Source organism: Vombatus ursinus, unplaced genomic scaffold, assembly GCF_900497805.2.
Source record: "Vombatus ursinus unplaced genomic scaffold, bare-nosed wombat genome assembly UNPS02015255.1, whole genome shotgun sequence".
Taxonomy (NCBI): domain Eukaryota; kingdom Metazoa; phylum Chordata; class Mammalia; order Diprotodontia; family Vombatidae; genus Vombatus; species Vombatus ursinus.
This window is the reverse complement of record NW_020955033.1, coordinates 9,679,447-9,701,706: the sequence shown is the minus strand read 5'-3', so window position 1 is coordinate 9,701,706 and position 22,260 is coordinate 9,679,447. Positions and strand designations below refer to the sequence as shown.

At 36.7% G+C, this 22,260-nt stretch overlaps 1 protein-coding gene across 16 annotated transcripts in view; it reads left to right on the top strand.

Annotated features, from left to right (window-relative positions):
- Positions 1-22,260, top strand: part of DTNA (dystrobrevin alpha) — a 473,738-nt gene that overhangs the window by 353,252 nt on the left and 98,226 nt on the right. For all 16 annotated transcript variants that reach the window (XM_027846916.1, XM_027846914.1, XM_027846923.1 and 13 more), the window contains 4 exons: positions 4,316-4,401; positions 9,691-9,845; positions 12,440-12,545; positions 18,202-18,368. In XM_027846916.1, coding sequence (XP_027702717.1) covers positions 4,316-4,401; positions 9,691-9,845; positions 12,440-12,545; positions 18,202-18,368 — 514 coding nt within the window. The remainder of the gene's footprint in view (positions 1-4,315; positions 4,402-9,690; positions 9,846-12,439; positions 12,546-18,201; positions 18,369-22,260) is intronic.

The following is a 22,260-nucleotide window of genomic DNA, read 5'->3' as shown; positions in this document are numbered from 1 at the left end:
ATATGAAATCATCTATTTGTATAAGACTTTCTGAGCCTAGAAATTTTGTGATTGCTCAGCCTTTATTGTTTCTTTTCTTTCCTTGTCTTTATGGTATAACAGAGAGACAAAGAAATAACTAATCTCTTTATCTATTACAGCCTAATATTATCTTTGAGATTGTCATAATAAAGTTTTGGGAACTACTGAAAGACCTAAATGGACATAGCCCAGGAATACAAGGTGATAAAGGACTGATCCTTGAAGAATAATGGGGATGATAAGGGAGGAGAGGAAGAGAGATTGCTTTCCAGACCTGGGGGACAGCCAGCACAAAGTTTCAGAGACAGGAAATGGTGTGTTGCTTATGAGGAACAGTAAGAAGGCTAGTTTGCCTGAATCATCGCACAGGTAAAGAGGAGTGATATATAATAAGCCTGGAAAGGTAGGTTGGGGCCAAGTTGTAAAGGAGAATGAGTCTGTCTATCTCGCCTGGGTTGGAAGTGCAAAGGTCACTCATAGGCTTATCCCAGTGTTGATCTTTATGGAAACTTTTTACTTTCTACATTTTTCTAACCTGGGCAGCAGGTTCACCTAGAAATCTGCTGGTAAATGGTTAACAACCAGCTCTCTGAAAACTACGCACGTATGACATACTTTTACGTTTAATCTGCATTATTAACATTTTCTCCATTATTTTATGAAGTCTACACTAGCAACAAAACAATAAATCAATCCGTGATTTTTAGTGTTTGCCAATTTCCAAGGTGTAAATGCTCCCACTGAAAATTTAAGTAAGTTCTTGGGAACTGGTTTGAGCTGGCTCCAACACATCCTTGGGTTCACCCCTCCTTAGGCAGCCTTGTAGCCTTCCCATTCTGGAGGTCTTACCATATTAGTGTCAGACGTAGTGCAGATACTGCATACCCTTTAAGCTTACTTGAACCTCAGAATGCTAGAACTCAAGGGATCCACCTGCCTCAGCTCCTCTGTTATGAAAGAATTACAGATATGTGCCACCATGCCCAGTTCCATTTGCATACTTTAAAGTATTTTGAGTACATTAAACTTCTCCTTTATCGAGGACAGTGTGGGAATCTGCTCTTCAGTATATGCTGACCATCAGTTGTCTCTGCTTCATAACATTTGGCTCCACAGTTATAATGGGATCCTATTGATCCTCTGGCTAAAAGTAGGTCCATTGACTTCTTTTCCTTGTGCAGGTCAAGTGTGAACTTCAGTTGTTTTTCAGTCATGTCTGACTCTGTGACCCCATTTGGGGTTTTCTTGGCAAAGATACTGGAATGGTTTGCTATTTCCTTCTCCAGCAAGTGTGAGTTTAGGTACACTTCCCCCCCCCGCCAATTTAATAGACTCTTTTGTGGGTTTTAATTTTTAATTCTTTAATTATTTTAATTCTTTCTGGATTTTAACTCAATTTTTCCATTTTTCCCAAGTAGTGTGCCCACATTTGTTATATTTCCTTTTCTCTAAAAGTTAGGTGATGCAGTGGATACAGTAGGGCCTGAAGTCAGGAAGACTCATCTTCCTTAGTTCAAATCTGGCCTTACACACTTACTAGCTGTTTGACCCTAGGCGAGTCATTTAGCCCTGTTTGCCTCAGTTTCTCATCTTAAAATTAGCTCACAAAGACTTGGACATAGCAACAACAACAGAAGTTGAATAAGTTTATCAAGTCTTTTCATACATTTTTGGAGCTAAAGAAGTATAGATCTGAATTTATAAAGAAGTCAGCACCATTCATTTTTATTATTGATCATTATTTCATTGAAGACAATATGGTATAGCAGAAAGAATACAGAATTTGGAGTCATTTGACTTGGGTTCATATTTTAGCTCCAACACTTACTATGTAATCCTGGGCAAGTCACTTAAGACTCTCTGGCCCACTGTTTCTTCATCTGTAAAATAGAATAATAATAATGGACTTGAATTGCCTACTTCACATCACTGTTATAAGGAGAGTTGTTAAAAATTATGAAGAACAATACAGATTATCCCTCTACAGGCTGCACTACTAATTGATCTCCATAGGACTTTCCCTACCTTGCCACAGAAATGTTGCCGTTGTTTGTCCTTCATTCTTGAAGAGGACCATGACAGCAGGAAGGTGATGCCATGACTTGCAAGTGAATTGGATTTAAGTGAGGGAAGGTTCTGCAAAATCACCAGCCTCACTTTCTGCTCCACAGCCATCTGGGTCCAGTGGCAAGATATAGATATAGATCAGGATGACTGGAGGTGGCCCCTGATGCAGTTGGGAGGCCTTGGTGTTTTTGAGCTAACTCTTTCCCGGGTCTCATTTTGACTGAGGCAATCCCCATTCAGTGATTAAGGCTAGTTAAGAAATGAAGCAAAGAATGGCTTCTTTCACTTTGTAAAAAAAAAAAAATCAATCTAGGAGGGGAAGACTCACAGAGTTTCTGGTCTAAACAGAAACAGTTGCTATTTACATTCACTGAGCCATTAGGGACCAAACAATGACCAGGTGGTGTTTGGACTGGAACCTATCATTGGCCAATCCACGAGAGCCAGAGTGATTTGGGTTTAAGGCATGGTCCTTAAGGAATAAATCTAACCCATAAACCCTTGCCAGATTTCATCAATCAAAATTTACATTCCTTTGGGCAGAGTACCCACAGGCAAGGGTATTATACCCTATGTAGACTGAGAGAGAAGAAGGAACAGAGGACAAGACAGGAAAGGAGAAGCTCACTCCACCATCACTACCACTACCACCTCCCTAACTACTTCTCACATTGGAAGAACTCTACGCCCTTGAGACCTCACCTTCTGATTGCCTGATTCCTCCCAGAAACTCTTAAGTTAAGGAAGAAGCCCAGGCCAAAGATGTCTTCAACCTTCCCTAGGCTGTACTGCTGACTCATTTCCCCTAGACTTTCTCTACCAAGACTCCATCTCAACCCCTCCCTTTTCGGTTCCCATTAGAATGTGAGCTCTTTGAGGGCAAGGACTACCTTTTTTTTCTGCTTCTACTTTTATTTCTATTACTTGTATTTCTGCTTCTAAGTGCTAAGTTCAGTGACTGACACATAGTAAGTACTTAATAAATGCTTGTTGACTGACTGACAAATGTAAGCTGAAAGGTTTCTGAGCTGGAAGTAATTTTAAAGGTCATTTAATCTAACCTCATTTTGCAAATAAGGAAACTGAGGCTGAAGGGTACTGTTTCAGAAATTTTAGTTCATGAAAATGGTGAATCAGATGAAACTCCTGAACAAGAAACTTCTTCTCTATTAATGCAGATCAGCACCTGTTCTGCAATTTAAGGAGTTGCTTGGGGCACTAAGAGGTTAGTTAACCTTTCCAGGGTCACATAACTAGTATGCATGAGAAATAAGACTTGAATCCCAGCTGTCATTACTCTGAAGCCAGCTCTCTGTATACTAGGCTGTCATAAAAAATATATATAGTGTACACATAATTTAATGTTTAAAGCAGACATTTCAATCATTTTCTTCCTTAAATAATTCTTTGAATCAGTCTTAATAGGGCCACCAGGAGAGAAGTGAATCCTTTAGTGTGATGGGTTTTTTCGGTGGCTAGAATATGAGGATAAACAGCTTGATCTAGGGGTTAGAGAATTCTTGGACCCAGATAGTAGATTTTTTTTATAGTTATGAGAGGTCTATTATAGCACATTTTGTGAAGGACAAAATTGACTAACTTCCTGAATCCATGAAGATTAGGGCAAGTGTGTTTGTGTGTGTTTTACTTGGGTAGAAGATGAAGGATCAAATATAGCACTCATTGTTTCCTCCTTAGAAAATGAACTCATTTTGACAGATAAATATTTTACAATAACAGTGGCTCCTTTGTAGATAGGAAAAAAGAGTTAGAAAAAGAATACTTGAGGGGGAAGAGGCAGAATCCAGCATCTCTCCATTTTTTAAAAGTGAGTCATTGTCAGTGTGGAAGGATGCATCTGAAGCTTTCTAAATAAAAAGTAACAAAGAGTATGGTATTGGGGTGCACAAAAGTTTAAATCTGTGTTATACGATTTCAGTCTGTTCTGTGCATATTATGAGTCTAATATTATAAGCAGGTATGTGTTACAGAGACTCCAGAAGACCCTCCTCTTTCTTCACAATGGAAATGGTGAATTGGTTCATGGAAACATACATTAAGTTGTATATACAACTTTTACAAAAATATTTCCTCTCAGAATGCATGATGAGTCCTTTCATAATGCTTGCGGGGGACCACGTCCTTTTAATTCTATGGAATGGAATGTATTAAGACTTAACTACAGAGATTGCTTCGAATAACATCACTTTTTATTGTTGTTTAATAGGGAAGGTCACGGTAAAATTTCAGTATTTGCTGTCAAAATGGCCTTAGCCACCCTATGTGGAGGAAAGATCATGGACAAATTAAGATGTAAGTCATTTCTTGTATTGTCCTTTTCCTAGTCAAGGTACAAACTTCCTGTCTATCTCTCTATAAAGTTTTCTCCTTTCCCTTCAATGTAATACCCTAACTTTATCCCAATCACAATTCTTTCCAGTACCTGTCAAAGTTGTTGTTTTTTTTAAGAATTTATAATTTAAAAAATATATAATTCATATTTTCTTAAGTGCTTTTTTTTTTTGCTAAAGTTGTACAATGTTCAACCTTCCCAGGTTTTTAGATTCTGGTTTTTGAACTGTTCACATTAAGTAATTATATGCAAACATAAATGCTATACTTCTGTATTGGAATTATTGTTATTGTTTGCTATTATTTAAACACAAATGATCAATTCTGCTTTTAATATTAAACATGCATTTCTTCAAATGTATTGACTTTTTGAGATTATCTGAACTATCACATAGCCTTATGCTTACAATGATAAGAACTTGAAGACCAAACTGTGATATCCTGCTATTTCAATAAATAAGCAGTAGAAATCACCCAACTATATTGCGAAATTTGCTCATCCCATATTTAATGAAAACCAAATAGGTGGAACTTTGAGGTGCATGTCCTAAGGCAGACTTTTCCACGGTATGGGCATAGGAATTATTTGGGCCATTAATTTCCCACCCCTGGAATAATGGCATGAAGCCTCCTTTTTTTAATATAAAAAACACATGATAGTTGTATTATTAGTATTTATTTGAAAATAAACATGCATGATGACAAAAAGCTAGTATAAATTAAATAATGCTTCCAAATAAGTTTCTATATTGTTAATCATAACAGCATCTACACAGTTTTTTTAAAAAAAATCCCAAATGCACGTTACACCTGTGTGTCAGACATACTTAATAAGTTGACAGAAGGTTTCTTTGCTTATTTATTATGCTTAGTTGTACTGAATATTTTGTTGAAGCTAAATAAAATTAAAAGGTGGTATGTGGTATTCTTATGGATTTATGGACCCCTTGTAATAACTTCCTAATCCCTAGGAGTCTAAAGTCTGCATTTTTGGAGCTACTGGTCTATACAGTTGTCCTAAGCAAGGTAGAAAATAAACTGAAATGGACAAAAGGTTGAAAAGAAAACTGGCCATTGGAACCTCCTCCTGTCTCCAAATACCATATTTTTGTCACTCTCATCCCTTGGTATCCATGAAGAAATCTATATTAGCATCAATTGATATCATACACACACACACACACACACACACACACACACACCCTTTTTTTAAAGTCACCTCAGTGACTCTTAGTTGCTTGCCCATCAGCTTCAGAGACTAGGTTATTGTGAGTTGTTAATAAACTGATATAAAGGGAAAAGAGACAGAAAACAGAAGAAAACCAGTTTGAGATATGCTTTAAATTAACCTGTTATTAGCCCAAGTGGAGAATAACCAGGACCTGCTCACAGCTTTCTCATTGTCCAGCAAAGACAGTTGGGAGGGAAAACAAAGAGGTTAAGGTCAAAAGAAGTAGAACAGCCCAGAGTTTTTCCTACTTAGGAGCCAGTGTAAATTCATAAAGTATTGAAAAGTCATTTTATACTCTTTTTGGGTGTTCAGTTTTGATTTTAGAATTAGACTAGATAAACTGAGGAAAGTACTCTAGTACAATGCCTAAATAAGTTAAAATGGTGGCATTAGAAGTTACAGCTGTAACTAAGATGGGATGACTAGGCCTTTGGCCCAGGGTGCTAAAATTTAGAGGGTATTCATAGTTCTTGCAGTTCTTTGGTAGCATTGAAATAACTCAACTTAGCACACAGTAAGGGTAATTTATTAAAATGGAAAACTATCAGATGACACCAGTTCCTTAGCTCCGGCACTCTTGCCAAGTTTCTTGCTAGCCTTGCCTTTCTGATCTGATTTCCCAAGAAGTGACCTCATGATATCTCTGCCCCACAGGGATCAACCCTTCCGCCATCATTTCAGGACATATATCTTGCCACGTGCCCTTGGTCCATTTTTGTGATGTTTCCCCAGTGTACAAGAATGGCTAATTACAGCTCTGGCTGCTAGTTATTTAAAGAAGTGCCTCACTATGAATCTAGAAGAATTTTCTTCAGGTTAAGGCTTGGCAAAATAAATTTAGATGTATTTAAGAATAGTAGGAGGAGGAAACTTTAACTTTTGGACTTCTCCCCAAAGCCTGTACCTAAATGTTGTAAATAGCTCTTTATTCTGTGTATATATCAAATATGTTAGAGAAAATCTAGATAGTTTGTTAGTGAAATTTATGAATGAGCTAATGTATATTTTGCAAAAGCTGCTCTAAAACAGATGAGTGTCAGTGTTGGTTCATTATGAAATATGGTTCATATTTAGAGCTAAAATAGGTCTTAAGTCAACTAATCCACTTCATTTTACAAAAGAGGAAACTGAGGCCCAGAAAGATTAAGTGACTTGTCAAAGGTCACATAACTATTAAATAGCAGAGACAATATTTGAATCTATGCCCTTTGACTCCAGAACCAGTGCTTTTTTTTCACTGTACCAGTGCGACTGCCTAAATGAGAACAGAGTTTGATCTGGTTAAGAAAGCAGTGGCCCAACTATTAACACCTCTTTCAGTCCCTTGGGCCAAAGAAGCCCAAGGGATAGCAGCTCACCTGCTTTAAAAAAGCAAGTGCTCAGTGAAAACATCAGAATATATTTAGTGAACAATTAGAGTCACTATTCTTTGACAGAGAGAATGAAGTAAATGGCATGAGTGCCATCTAGTCACCAAACTGAGTAACTGCCCTGATGTGTGCACCAAATTACTTATCCCATAGCAGTAGGACAGAATGTGACAGCAGCATGTCACAGTCCCCTCCTCCATGTGTGTAGACTCCAGCTTCTCAAGGTATAAGGGTAGCCTCAGAACAATTCTGATTCAAGAAACAAAAGTCATCTGCTCACTTCTAAAGTCGTTACTATCTTTTTTTTCTCTTTGCCCCCTGCTCCTCTCCATTGGCACCACTAATAACCTCAGCCCTTATTGTTTAGTTTACTTTTATTTCATATATTAGTCCATATACCAATAGCAATACTATTCTTTTAAGAGCTTCAAAAAGAGGATTGGGCTTTGGCAAATGACTGAGAATATAGAATTCCATTTCTTCCCTCTCATTTCTCCTCATTTTCCAACATTCTCAATTCAGGACATTTCTAGAAAAATTATTAAGCATTTCTATGTAGCTGATACTTTAATTATTATGGCAGATACAAAAGTTGATGACAAGGACAGGAAAGTCTGCTAGGGGAAGAAAAAATTTACAAAATTTACAGACAGTACCAAACTGAATATGATCAAGTATCAAAATGTAGAGTAGATAGTAATTATTGAGATGATCTTTTTAGATCTTTTTAACTCATTCTTCAACTTGATCCTTAAATTGAATTAAATATGGAATCCTCGGCCATGTAGCCATTAACAACATCTTTTTCTATAGGCCCTTGCTTTGCTGTTCCTTGGTTGAACTTACCCTCATAGCAAATGTTAACATTATTTGAGTTTAAATGACTTTGAGGTTTTTAATTCATTTTCCATTTTATTTTTAATTAATAAGCATTCATTTATTTTCCCTCCTATTTTCCTAATTTTAAAAAAAAGAAAAACATAACCCTTGTAACAAATATGCATAGTCAAGCAAAACAATTTCCCACCTTATCCATATCCACAAATGTACATTTCATTCTGTGTATTGAATCCACTACCTCTATGTCAGGAAATGGGTAGCATCCTTTACCACCAGTGTTCTACAGTCATGGTTGGCTTATTGCATTGATCAGAGTGGATGTACTTTTCTGTATTTAGTCTAATCAAGAGTGCCCAAAATATAGCCCAAAAAACCTAACCCTGTTTTAAAACTAAAAATAAGCCTAGAAGTCCAGAGCCTAAAAGAAATCAGAAGAGAAAGATACCTAGCATAAGCAAAAGCAATTAGGGACTACACTGAAATATTTAATAGGTATTATAGGTATTTAGATAGATATTTAATAGATATTATAGCTAGGAATTATCCAATTTCATTGGATTTCATGGGGATCTGTGTTAGGGCATACTATATTTGCCACTGGCAGACTCATCTAAGTAATATAAAAGCAGCAAGAGATGGGAGTGCATAAATAAGAGAAGTATCATTGGTAAAAATAGGGGCCAAAAGGTCAGTTTTATAGATTAAATAGCATTTTTTAACCTAAGAATTTTTTCAAAATTTGCACCTACATCTAAATTCCATTCTGAGAACTCCTTGTACAAAGATTTTAGTGCCACATGGGTCATGCTCTTTCTCCGTGACAAATGTGTAGAATAAAAGATCATATATGTCAGTCTCATGCCCTGATATGAGTGTTATCAAAAGGCTCCGTTCTATGAGAATGTTCCACTCCTAGTAAGCAGCCATTTAGGTGTATTAATTGTGCAAAGGTTGTAGTACAGTCATGCATTCCCAAGAGCAATTCTCTCCTGGTGAACTTCTATAGAGTATGGTGATAATATATTGAATAGAAGGAAAAAAAAGTCATTCATTTTCAAGGCACATTTTTACCGGTTGAACTCAAAAGAGCTTTTCAACATTATCTCATTAATCTTCATTAAGTGCACAGGTGCAGAGGCTGAGATAAAAAAGTTAAACCAGTTGCCTCTGGTTACAATAAAAACCAATGGTACTGCTGAAAATAAAACCTACAACTCTGATTACAGTCCGGTGACCAATTACTATGCTACTTTTCCTCTAAATTAAATAGGCCTAAAGAACCTTCTCCCAGCTCCATCCAGATAGACTTCTTATACATGGAACATAGAGGTTCACTGAGTTTGCCACCTCTATCAAATGTTAATCAGTTGCTTTAACTCCTTCTCATCTCTGCCCTTTATTTGCTTTTCTAGATGTCTTAAAAGCACAGAAAAGGTGGTTTTTATAGTAAAAAAAAATGTATAAACATTTTTCAGTAAATCTAGTGAAATATTTCACTAGATCAACAATGTCATGTACTCACATTTATGTGATTTCAAGGCAAAAAGTTGGTATAACCTGCTGGTTATCAAATTAGTCTAATTTCATTTGAACGATCTCCTGTCTTGTGTTAGGTTTCAGTTACCGACTTTTAAGAGAAGTTGCCCAGAAGAACGAACACTTAAATATTAAAATCAGATATATTTCCTTATTTTTCCAAAGCGTATTTTATTCAGTCATATCCCTTATTATTTTAAACAGATGTGATTGAATTAAGTAAAGTGATTTTTCTATATGTAAATTAAGTATCTTTTCTCTTATTTCCGTTAGATATTTTCTCAATGATTTCTGACTCCAATGGAGTAATGGTTTATGGGCGATATGACCTATTCCTACGGGAAGTCCTCAAACTCCCCACTGCGGTGTTTGAAGGTCCCTCGTTTGGTTATACAGAGCAGTCTGCCCGATCCTGTTTCTCCCAACAGGTAAGAACAGTGTGATTAAAGGAAAAGCATGTCATAAATGTTACCCCAAAACACATAAACTCATTCAAAACTTTTCCATCATGTCATTAATCTATGGTGTATTGTTACCAGCTTTAGGTGTGACCCTCCTCCAAAAGAACAGCTAAAACCAGTATCCCTGGGTGTAAAGACCAAAGTCCATGAGACACTCCTATCTTTTTACTAGCCTCTTGATTGGGGTTGTGTGGTACAGTGGAAAGAATGTCAGACAGCATCAGGAGGGCCGATGCTGGCTTCATATCTCAGTTCTAACATTTACTACATTTGTGACCAGGGGAAAATAACTTCACTAAGCCTGTTTCCTCATCCATGATAGGAAGAGCTGAGATACCTACCTCACAGACTTATTGTGAAGCTCAAGTGAAAGAACAGATGTATAGAATTCTCTGGTTTAAAGCACTATATCAATGTCAACTATTAATAGTACAGGAAACAATCAATTAGATTCAGAGTCTGGTCCAGACCGGCTTAGGGTAAGGGTTAGAGGAAAGAGAGGTTGAGAAAAAGAGACAGAGACAAAGACAGATAAGGAAGAAAGGAAATTTTCCAAAGAGGAGAAGGAAAGAGAGGAAGATTGAGATCCTTTTTCCCCCTTGTAGGGACAGTGGTACAATGCATATGGCTGCAGAATCTCAGAATTGGAAAGGCCCTCAGAGGTCATCTAGCCCAACCTATACCTTAAGAGCATCTAGTATAGTGTATGGCATATAGTAGGTACTTAATAAATGTTTATTGACTACCTGACTAACTAGAATCTCTTCTGTAACCTCCCCTTGTCTAATCTTTACTAGAACACCTCTGCTTCCTGACACAATGCGTTCTACTTTTGAACAGTTCTAAATATTGGGAAGTTTTTGCTTATACTGATGGAAAAAAATCATACAAACACAAAAGCTTGATGACTTTCAATAGAAAATAATGGAAATAATTAACCCTGATAAAGCTCTTCAAGATTTGCAGAGTGCTTTATGTATGTGTTCTCATTATCTCACTAGATGAGTTTCCTTACTTAAAAAACCCTAGTCCAGAAGCTGGTTGTGTATAAATGATGCTTCAACAGTTTCCCTGTCGATGTGTGATTCATGACTGCTCTCCACCTTTTGAAATAGATGGCCTCAGAACCCACCTGGCCTCTGGACCTGGGACTTAGCTATATCTTACTATGGATCAGAAAAGTACAGGTTCCAGGGATAGGGAACCTACGGCCTCAAGACCACATGTGGCTCTCTAGGTCCTCGAGTGCAGCCCTTTGACTGAATCCAAACTTCACAGAACAAATCTCCTTAATAAAAGGATTTGTTATACACCTGAGCAGCTCAGTATTTTTAGGGAGGCAACATGGTATGTTGGAGGTGGAATCAGAAAAATCTGTGATCAAATCCTACCTCAGACACGTAACTATCTGGGTGACTCAGGGCAGGTTACCTAGCTTCTCTGTGACTCAGTTTCCTATTCTGTAAAGTGAGGAGGTTAGAATGAATGGTCTTCAAGGTCCCTTTTGGCTCTCATTCTATGATCCTTGGGTTCTTTCACACTATGGGTGCTAGATCTAGAATGAGGGTCAAGATCAGGTCCTAGAAATAACACTCTGTGTAGCCTTGGGAAAGTAACAACCTCTCAGAGCCTCCACTGAATTGTCTTTTTACACGACTTTACTAGCCTCCACCACCACCCACAGGGTTGCTGTGAGTGTTAAATGAGCTTGTGTCTCTAAAGCCTTAAATCAGTGATACCTGTTATTTGTACTTTTGTACACCTACAGCCACTGTGTTAAAGTACACCAGTGGCAAGTGGATAGATACTGGGGAGATTTAGAAAGAAATAGAAAGACAAGACACATTTATTAGATGGAAGTAAAAAATAAATGGGATGTAGGCACTGTAAGGTGATTCTGTTCCCAAGTCTACCATGGTTTAGTATTTTTCAGTTTCTCATTGGTAAACAGCATTGTAGTTTTATGTTCAAATTCTGAATCATGTTAATTCTTTTTTCCTCTGTATTCTTTGGCTCATTTTTAAACCACCATTAAAATCAGTGTCCTTTTAACTCATATGAGATACTAGAATTCAGTCCTTGAATTGATTATTAGATTCTATGTTAATAATTATAATTATAGTAGCTGGGACTTGGCACTTTAATTTATAAAGAGGTTATCAGAAAAGTTTGTTAAGAATTTTGATGTTCAGAACTCTAAACACATTTTCCTATATAAACACTGTCATTGTGACCTATCAGATTATGAGGGTGCACTAGATTTGACCTATAGATGTAAAAGGCTGAGAAGAGGTTTGCAGGATGGATACTTAAACATCACCTTTGGAAATGGGTCTTTTTTCTGCTCCATTAGAACACAAGATCCTTGTTAGCAGGATCAGTTTTCACTTTTTCTTTATATTTCTGGCACTCAGCAGAGGCACATAGTAAGTGGTTAATAAATGTTTGTTCATTGGTACATTTTTTTTCATTTTTTTCATTTTGAGTCAAACTAAAGTTGACATAACAGGTATATTAAGAAAGTTTTCTCCCACTCTTGACTTTGTTCCTTTCTGATGCAGAAAAAAGTCACTTTGAACGCTTTCTTGGACACACTCATGTCTGATCCCCCACCTCAGTGTCTGGTCTGGTTTCCACTTCTTCATCGATTGGCAAATGTAGAAAATGGTAAGACTGACTCCTGGGCCAGTTTAGTTTAGAGAGAGAAGACTATAAAGTCGATGTTCCCTTCAATAGAATGTACATACCTGGAGGGCTGGAACTGTTTTTTGTCTTTATATCTCTGATGTCTAGACAATACCTTGCGTGTAGTGGACGTTTCATAAGTGTTTGTGAAATTCAGTTGAATTGACTATGTGCATCATGGCTGTGGATAGAAAACTGATATTTAGGGGTCATAGCTGTTTTTTTTCTTTTGAAATCTTTGTTGGTTGTCAGTCTTGATATGTTTTGGTATTATTGATTATGCTGCATTTATCTTATATCTACAATATGAGGAAAGTGTTTTATAAACCTTAAAGTAATGTAATTTTTTATTGTTATTTTTCATGAATTTGTGATGTCGTTGGTGAGGATAATGCCAGTATTTCTTCATTGCAATTTTTTTCATACCTTTCTTTTTTTCCACTATTAAATTTTATTTTTAATTTATGGAATAAAACAAGCATTTCTGTAACATAGTACAATAAAAAAGATGATTGCACATGAAACTGCATATTTACTATGGACAACTTGCTATTCCTTTCAAACATACAACAAAATGATCATGTAAATTTCTTTTTTTTTCCATCCCCCACCCCCTGCCCTAGAGATGACTACACAAATAGGGGTGTGTGTGTGTGTGTGTGTGTGTGCACACACACATATATATGTAAAATTATTATATACATCTATTTATCAGTTCCTTCTATGGATGCAGATAGTATCTTTCTTCATATGTCTTTAATAGTTAATTTGGGTATTTGTAAGAAAATAACTTCTTGAAAACTAGAATTGGGCAAATGGAATTATGTCTATACCTTTCTAATAATTCTCCATAAAGAACCTACCCAACATTCTGGTGGCCTTGTTCTTTTAATATCTCATGAATATATCTTATGCAGTATTTGGGCCTATCATCTGTAATCTTATGCTTGCTTGTTCTACCAACTCACTGGTTCCAATGATATTTGCCCTTAATTGTATCTCTTACAATACTTCGTACGTGAAAGCAATTATTGGTAATATGCCCCAAACTACTCATACCCAGCATGAGTCTTTCCATTGTCCTTTAGGATTCATTACACTTTCATTGTTCTGAAATTCTTCTGTTCCCTGATTCACATCCATATAGAATTTCTGAGAAGATATTGCTGTTAAAAAGATGGGCTTTTGTGACCGCAGGCAGTTCAGGATCATTGAAAGTGCCACACCGTTTCTTAAAAATGTGACTTACCTTGATCTCTTTTAGATAATTCTGGGCCCTACTTATTGTCTAGAACATATATATTGACCTGTGAAAGATATATTCATTATTATTATTGTCCCTGAAAAATGAAGGTAACCAGTTAAAAATGCAAAAAAAAATGGCCAAATACATTAACTAGTTCTGCTTCCTTTATGTGTTAGCTAGCTCATAATTGTGGTGCACAAAGATTATAATAAAATTGTGGGATCAACGTGTATTGTTACTTTGGAGATGTAATTTGCAAGGCTAGCACTCATGAAGCTATTTGTTTCTTCCTCAATGTTTGGCCCATAATTAAGGTAAGTGGTCACTAGGTGGATGGTCATGGCTTGGTTATGGCTTTATGTCTCAGACAGCTTGGCCACCCACAGGTGAGATGAACTGAAAGAAAACGATTAGCATGCTTTTGCATTCAATTATGCTTTTCCTATGAAAAATAAAATGCCTTATTAAAACAGCTAAGCATCAACATTAGCTACTAATACAATAATCATATTAGGAATCAAAAATTTAAAGCAGATTTAAATAAATATAAATTCCTGGGTATAATTAAATCTGTCACTCACCAATCTTTAACTGTTCTTAATACCCTAATTTTTCTTTAGGCTTAAGTGAAAACAGTTCACACTGAACAATTTGTTAACAGTAGTAACAGTCCCAAGCCATGTGCATGGTTTGGGTAAGCTTTTGCATTGAAAGACTTTGCAAACAGCTTTCCTCATCTGCCCCCATGGTTTCCCAGGCAGTCACAAGCAGGGATGTGCTGGTAAATGTTTAACAACAGACTCTCTGAAAGTGTATAACATACTTTTTAAGTTTAATCTGCTTTATTAACATTTTTACTCTCTTTAGGTCTCTTCAATCAACAAAATAGTATTTTGTAGCATTTTCTGACTTCCAAGGCGTAATGCTTACCCTGAAAATTCAGCAATCTTCCAGGGGTGGGGAATCTGCGACCTCAAGGTCACGTGTGGCCCTCTAGGTCCTTGGGTGCGACCTTTTGACTGAGTCCAAGTTTTACAGAACAAATCTTTTATTAAGGAGTTTTGTTCCATGAAGTTTGGATTCAGTCAAAGGGCCACACTTGAGGACCTAAGGGCCACACGTGGCCTCAAGGCCAAAGGTTCCCCACCCTTGAAAAAGCTGCCTCCAGCACACCCCTAGACAAGTGGATCTATTCACCACAATTGCTTATAAAACTATTAAAGGAATGGCTTTTCCCTGCTTTCTTCCCTGAACTTTTAGTCATCACATTCTCAAATTATGTGCATGGATTGAATAAGTTTAAAGGCTTAAGGCAATTTGATATCAAACATTTTTCTTACCTCTTTATACCTGGAGAAGCAAAAAAGTAGAAGTCCTTATCATATGGTATGTGTACACATAAGCATTAACCCTCTAAATTGTTCATTTTCAGTTAAAAAGAAACGTAATTTTCCTTACCTTTTTTTCAGAGTAACAGCTTTATCACTTGTCATTTGGTATTGATTTATGATTTACATAAAATGCTAACATTTAATTTTTAAACATTTCCTGTAGCTAGCTGCAATACATTTATAGCTCCAACATTTGTAGATTGGCTTTTGATAGAGATTGCTTTCTGAAAGAGACTGGAGTTGGAAAATCCAAACTTCTAAAATCATACTTAATGAATACATTAGACTTTTGTAACAGATGTTTAAAAAGGTTTTTCTGCAGGCAGTAGAAGTACGTAGACTGGTAAGGCTAAAAAACTTGCCTTTAAATTCATTATAGGTATTTCCTCCATATATACTTGTTCTCATTGTATATTCCTTCCTGGGCAGATCACATGCCAGTATATTAGCAGTTAATATCTATTAGCAAATGTTTTCTAGATCTGGAGTTCCCGACTCCTTACAGAAGAGACGGAGTGTTGTATTCGTGGAGGATACCAGAGTGGTAGCTTATATCTCTACTGGGTTTTGTTATTTTCTGGTACATTTTAAAATAGGTATTATTCATGTGGTTTGTTTCTTACATCATCAGAGTTATCTAAAGTATCCTCTTCCCCTCCCACAGAAACATCCCATATAACAAAGAGTATTTTTTAGAGAGGGAAGAAAGTCTTTACAACTGATTAGACATCTGAAAACACGTGCAATGTCTAACACAGGTGGACTTCCCACCCCTCCAAAGGAGTGGGTTGGGGTTATTCTCTTATATTTATTCATTTGAGTCCTACTTGATCATTATAATTTTCTTACATTCACTTTTGATTTTTTTGATGTGTTGTTCTTTCCATTTACACTGTTGTAGTTTTATATATACACACACATATATATATATATACACAGAGAGAGAGAGAGAGTTATATTGTTTCTTGACTCTGCTTACTTCATTCTCTATCAGTTCATGCAGATCTTTCCAAGCGTCTCTGTATTTATTACACATGTCATTTCTTACAGCACAGTAATATTCTATTATATTCATATGCCATAATTTATTGTACTATCCTCCAGTTGATGGCATCTACTTTGTTTCTAATTCTTAGCTATAACAAAAAGTGCTGCAATGGCTTTGTTGGGGTATAATACCAGTAATGAAGTCTCTGTTTCAAAGGGTATGGACATTTTAGTCACTTTATTTGCATAATTACAAATTGCTTTCCAAAATGGTCATGCCATTTCACAGTTCCACCAACAATGCAATAATGCATTTTCACAACCCCTCTAACACTGACTCTTGCCAGTTTTTTGTCATTTTTGCCAATTTTCAGGTGTAAGGCAAAACCTTAGAGTTGTTTTGATTTGCATTTCTCTTATTTTTAGTCATCTGAATCATTTTTTCATGTAGTTGTAAATACTTTGAAGTTCTTTTGAGAATTATTTGTTCAAATCCTTTGATCGTTTATCTTTTGGGAAATAGCTGTTATATCATTTGCACTTTATAATTTCTGCTTCTCTTCCTGACCACTCTATTAGAGAGTAATTTCCTCAAAAGCATGGGCTTTCTAATCTTTTCTTTTCTTTTTTCTTCTTTTCTCTCTCTTTTTTTTTGGCAATTCAACATATTCCCATGAAATGGGAATATTTAATGATTTTAAATTAATTATTGATCCCAAATACTATCACCTAACCCCACCCAGTTTGAAATGGACGTTGCCTGCTGCTAAAGCAAGATATATTTCTTGATTTGGTTCAATTCAACTTGTTTTCAAAGACTTTAAGTATTTCCATGGAGTCCATCCAGCTATGGCCAGAAAAGGAAAATCCACATGGCTCTTCATTGGCTGTCCTGTCCAAAATCATGATTCTCAATAGACATGGACAATTGCTTCAGTTTTAGAACAATAATTCGTTTCTCCTCTTATTCTATCTTCTTCTTCTTGCCATAAGAGTCTGTGGCACTGGCAAATGGTTATACACTAGAAATATATTATTTTATCAGTATAATTGACATTAAATAAGATATATTCCTATGTGTTTTGCCAATGTACCTTAAGGAAAGGCACAGAGCCTTTTCATCTAACTTGCACCTGAAACCCTTTGTGTGCTATGTCCCCTGTTAGAATGTCAGAGAGACTGTCTTGCTTTTCTATTTATATACCCAGAATTTAGCACAGTACATTTGTACTAGTTAGTGCTTAAAATCTTCTTTCTTTCTTTCCCATTCTTCCTCCCTTTATCCCTTCCTTCCTTCCTTCATCCCTTCTTCTCTCCCTCCTTTTCCTTTCCATCCCTCCTTTCCTTCCTTCCTTCATTTCTTTCTTCATCTCTTCTTCCTTCCCTCCCTTTCCTTCTCATTCTTCTTTTCCTTCTTTCCTTCCTTTCTTCCTTCCTCTCTCCCTTCCCCTTTACTACTTTGTTTCCTCTAGTTCATTCCTTTCTGTGTCCATTACATCTGTCTCTCATTTTTCTCTTTTCTTTCTGTTTACCTCTCTCAACTCTCCCCAATCTTTGTCCCTCTCATTATGCACAAGTTCTTAACTGTTTGCTATTTCCTGCACTCTCTGAGAGTTCAATTGTTTCTATTAAATGTGTTTCTGAGATTTTCAAAGAACTGTATAAACCTCTTAGAGACAGAAAGCAGTCTTTGGTGGGAGTAAACTACCCTGGGTCATTTATATTCTTGTAGTGTGACATGGAAGAGGAGAGGGACTGGCATTCCAGAGGGTTTTTTTTTTTGTTCGTTTATTTTCAAAAAAGAATACCCCCACCTGTTTCCCTCCTACCCTATTTGAAAGGGGTACCTCAAGTTTCTGAAATCTGTCTAATGCTATTTTCAACTAGAACTGAATGTCAAATAGAATGCTAAAAATTAGGGTTGACAGTGGAAGAATTCAGTGGCTTTTAGTAGTTTTATCTTTAACATTATTCATTTTTATTTTCTTTTTCTTTTAATTCATCTTCCCCTCAGTCTTCCACCCTGTTGAGTGTTCCTATTGCCACAGTGAGAGCATGATGGGATTTCGCTATCGATGCCAGCAGTGTCACAATTACCAGCTCTGTCAGGACTGCTTCTGGAGGGGACATGCCAGTGGTTCCCATAGCAACCAGCACCAAATGAAGGAGTACACGTCATGGGTAAGGCAAGGTTCAGGCATCGCTCACTGTAGAATGTTGGAGTCTCCCCAGAGTGAGAAGGAACATCAAGAGTGGTGTTAGCATTGGGGGTCAGACTTACTTTTTGTTTCAAGGGGTGAAATTTGGTGTGCTTCCTCCTTCTCATTGGAGGTAAGTAGAGATCCTTTCCCGACTCTGCTGTAGGTTTCTGAGAGATGATAAATAGAAAGTTTTGAACAATCTTGCTCCTTGGAGTCTAGATGTGAATTTCCATCATTTTCATGCTGTGCTGGATGCCAACAGAACAGCAGGAGAGACTCGGAGAAGAATTCTATTTTCATGGGACATTGAGGGTGTTTAAATTTGATTGTGTTTTAGATTTCTACTGGACTTGCATAAAATGATTGTTAGTTTTTTTTTCTTATTTTCTATAATTCATATATGTATGTGTGTGTATATATATATGTATATATATATGTTGTAACATGAAGAAAAGCAGTGTGGGTATCTGGTTTGAATAGAAGCATTCCTTTTAATCCATTTATTTTTCTGGGATATTTATTTATTTATTTATTTTTGGTTTTTTATTATGTATATGTGAGTAACTAATCTTTTAGTGTCGAGTCAAGTAAACCAGTTTAGCCAAACAAAGTTCCACATGAATAGCTAGCTGCCTAGCTGATATGCTTGTCACAGGAAGCAGGTGGCAGTGAGTCTTTGAGAAATGGCACTATCTTGGTTTCTCACTCAAGCGATTTGCTGTCTGCTGCTATATCTTATCATCCCCAACAGTTACATTCAAAAAGCAGTCATAATGAGAATGCTCAGTTGTCTCCATCTTCCATTAGAGCATTGCTCACTGGATTATTTTTTTTTATTTTTTATTTTTTTAGGAAGGCAATCCCATCGACTCCTCCAGTCACGCTTCTCACATGAGAAAAATACATGGCACTTGCAACCAAGCCCCTCCAAAGCTAAACAAATTTAAGTTCAAATTATGGTGACCCAGAGATAAATTAATTGATCCTAAAGAAAAAAACCCATTATAAACTTACTCAGAATATGAAGCCTAAATAACAATACTAAACAAATAACAAAACTAAAACAAAATAAAAAGGAGGCAGAGGAATGTTTAACATTAGATCACTCATTGTTTACCACTTCTACTGAGTTTACATTTTAGTGATTCTTTGGGGTACTGGCAGAACTGTGCCATCCTCTCATTGTTTCTACTTGGTTTTGGCGTACCACAAAAATGATGAGCAGACTCTATCCAAATTTTTAATGCACTTGTTTTTCAGAATCTATGGGAGGGAAAGTTTTCCATTCAATTAAATTACCAAATATTTATTAAGTAGCTACTATCAGGTAGCTAGGTGGCTCAGTAAATAGAGCACTGGGCCTGGAGTCAGGAAAACCTGAGTTCAAATCTGGTCTCAGACACTCACTAGCTTTGTGACCTTGGGCAAGTCACTTAACTTCCATTTGCCTCAATCAACTGGAGAAGGAAATGGCAAACCATTTCAGTATCTTTGCCAAGAAAACCTCAGGAACGGTATTGGCGTGATAGAATCCGCAGTCATGAAGAGTTGGAGATGACTGAACAGCAATCGGCAAAACTCTGAGAAAAAAAGTCCTTGCCCTTACTGAGTTTAATTTCCCTTAGCTTATTGCCTTCTTCCCATAAGATATATACACAGGTAATATAGATAACCCAATAATGTATAAGTTCCTTAGGTATAAATCAAAATGCTCTGTGAGGTTTTTTTTGGTTTTTGTTTTTAGGCAGTTGGGATTAAGTGACTTGCCCAGGGTCACACAGCTAGTAAGGGTCAAGTGTTTGGTCTGAGGTCGGATTTGAACACAGGTCCTTCTGACTTCAGGGCCGGTGCTGTATCCAATGCACCACCTAGCTGCCCTCACTCTGTGAGGTTTTTAAAAGCATACTATGTACAAGGCACCCAAGGAAAAATCAAACATAGAAAGAGACACAAGTCTCTACCCTCCAGAAACTTAAATCTATTGAGAGAGAGCAGAGGGACATAACACGTACCAAGATAAGTGTGATCTATGGCAGAATATAAGGGCAAAGGGGAGATTAACAAAAACTATTCTAAGAAAATTTGAGGAGAAAAAGATCACTCTCTCCTAGGGGATCCAACAAAGTTCCATTAAGGAGGCAGCCGTGAAGGAAATGAGTTTCAATAGGCAGATTTGTGGAAGGAAAGAGTTTTAGGCCGAGGCATATCATCTGTTTTTAAGAAATAACCACTTTCATATTTTGTATATCCAGTACCCTGGAGGTTTTGTTGTATTGGGAAAATATTTATTTATATGTAAATTTCCCCTTTGATAATAACTATATTCTCATTTTGAATATCATTTAAAACTGACTTTGGAAAAGGAAATTTAGTTCTCAGGAATAGTCTTTATTTTTCTGAAATATTTTGGACTATAAAGTCACATAGGATGGCACTGTCTTTAGAGAATATAATCAGACTACCCAAAAAGAAAATTAGAATCAGTGACCTCTGGGATTTAAACAACATTTTTTAAACTTTTTGGATAATGGTAGGGGCAATGATGTTAGGGAATGGGTAACAGGACTGTGAGAAGACATCCCAGAAAACTCTTTGTAGTATTTTTTTAAATAGCTATTTATTAAACAAGGTCTATGTTTAAGTCATTGAACTAGGAACTGTGTGGTCGACAAACGTGAATGGAAAAGAAGCTTACAAAAAGAGATTGTATAAAATGAATTTTTTACAAAATTAAGTTTGATGTGAATGAGATGTTTGAAATGCTAAGAGATTTCCAAGGTGTGTGAAATTACTTCCATTTGGAAAAGTCAGAGAAGGATTTATGGAGGAAGATCCACCTGAACTGAGCTTGAATGATAGAAAAGAAGCAGATGATGGAGGGAGCAGAAGAAGAAGGGAAGGATACAGTTCAAACAAAGAGGATGGCATGTCCAAAGGCACAGAGGCAGGAAAGACCAAGAGAAGTCCCCAGAGCAGTAATAGTCATGTTGGGCTGAAATATAAGACACAACAGGCAAGTAGGATGTGAAAGGGCAAGTAAGGGAGATCGTAGGCAACTGAATTCTAGGTTAAGGATTTTGGACTTTATTTGCTATGTAATAGAGAGCAATAGAAGAGTTTTGATCATAGGAGTAATGTGATCCAAGTTATACATCATAGGAATTTAGCCACTTTGCTTTAAGATACAGTTAAAAATTCTAGTATCCTAAGTGATATAGACTGCTTTCTCAATGTCATGTTTCAGGAAGTATTCAATAACATCTCCCCATTTCTTCTTTTACTCCTTTTGTCTCTAAGTAAGTAGAGCACCTTTATTATTGTTCTCTGATGACTAGTACAGCCTGGTTGGTAAAGGGTTACAATGGAGGAGAAGGAGGAGAAGGAAGAAGAAAAGGGGAAGGAGGTGGGGGAGGAAGAGAGGGAGGAGCAGGAAAAAGGAGGAGGAGGAGAAGGAGGAGGAGAAAGAGAAAGGATTGGCATACAAATGGATATATTATTTTGGCTTTTAAATAATAAGGGAATGCTAGGTTTTTATAGTAAAATTTTCAGTTTAGGTGTCAATGTATAAAAGAAAACAAGAGGTACAACGGTAAATGGTTTCTTGCAGAAAAGGACAGTTCAAGTTAAGGGTTTCTGATGGCATATTGATAGATTATTGGTTACTGATTTAGTGGATTGAGAACTGGTTTCAGAGTCAAAAAGACCTGGGTTCGAGTTCTACCTCTGTCATATACTGGCTGTGTGGCCCTGGACAAGTCATTTAACTTCTCAGTGACCCCAGGTAATGTCTTAAGACTCTAAGTTGCAGAAAGAGTCTCAATCTGCATTGGTAGAGGAAACCCCCTCCTGGGAGATTCCTCACACCAGGCCTA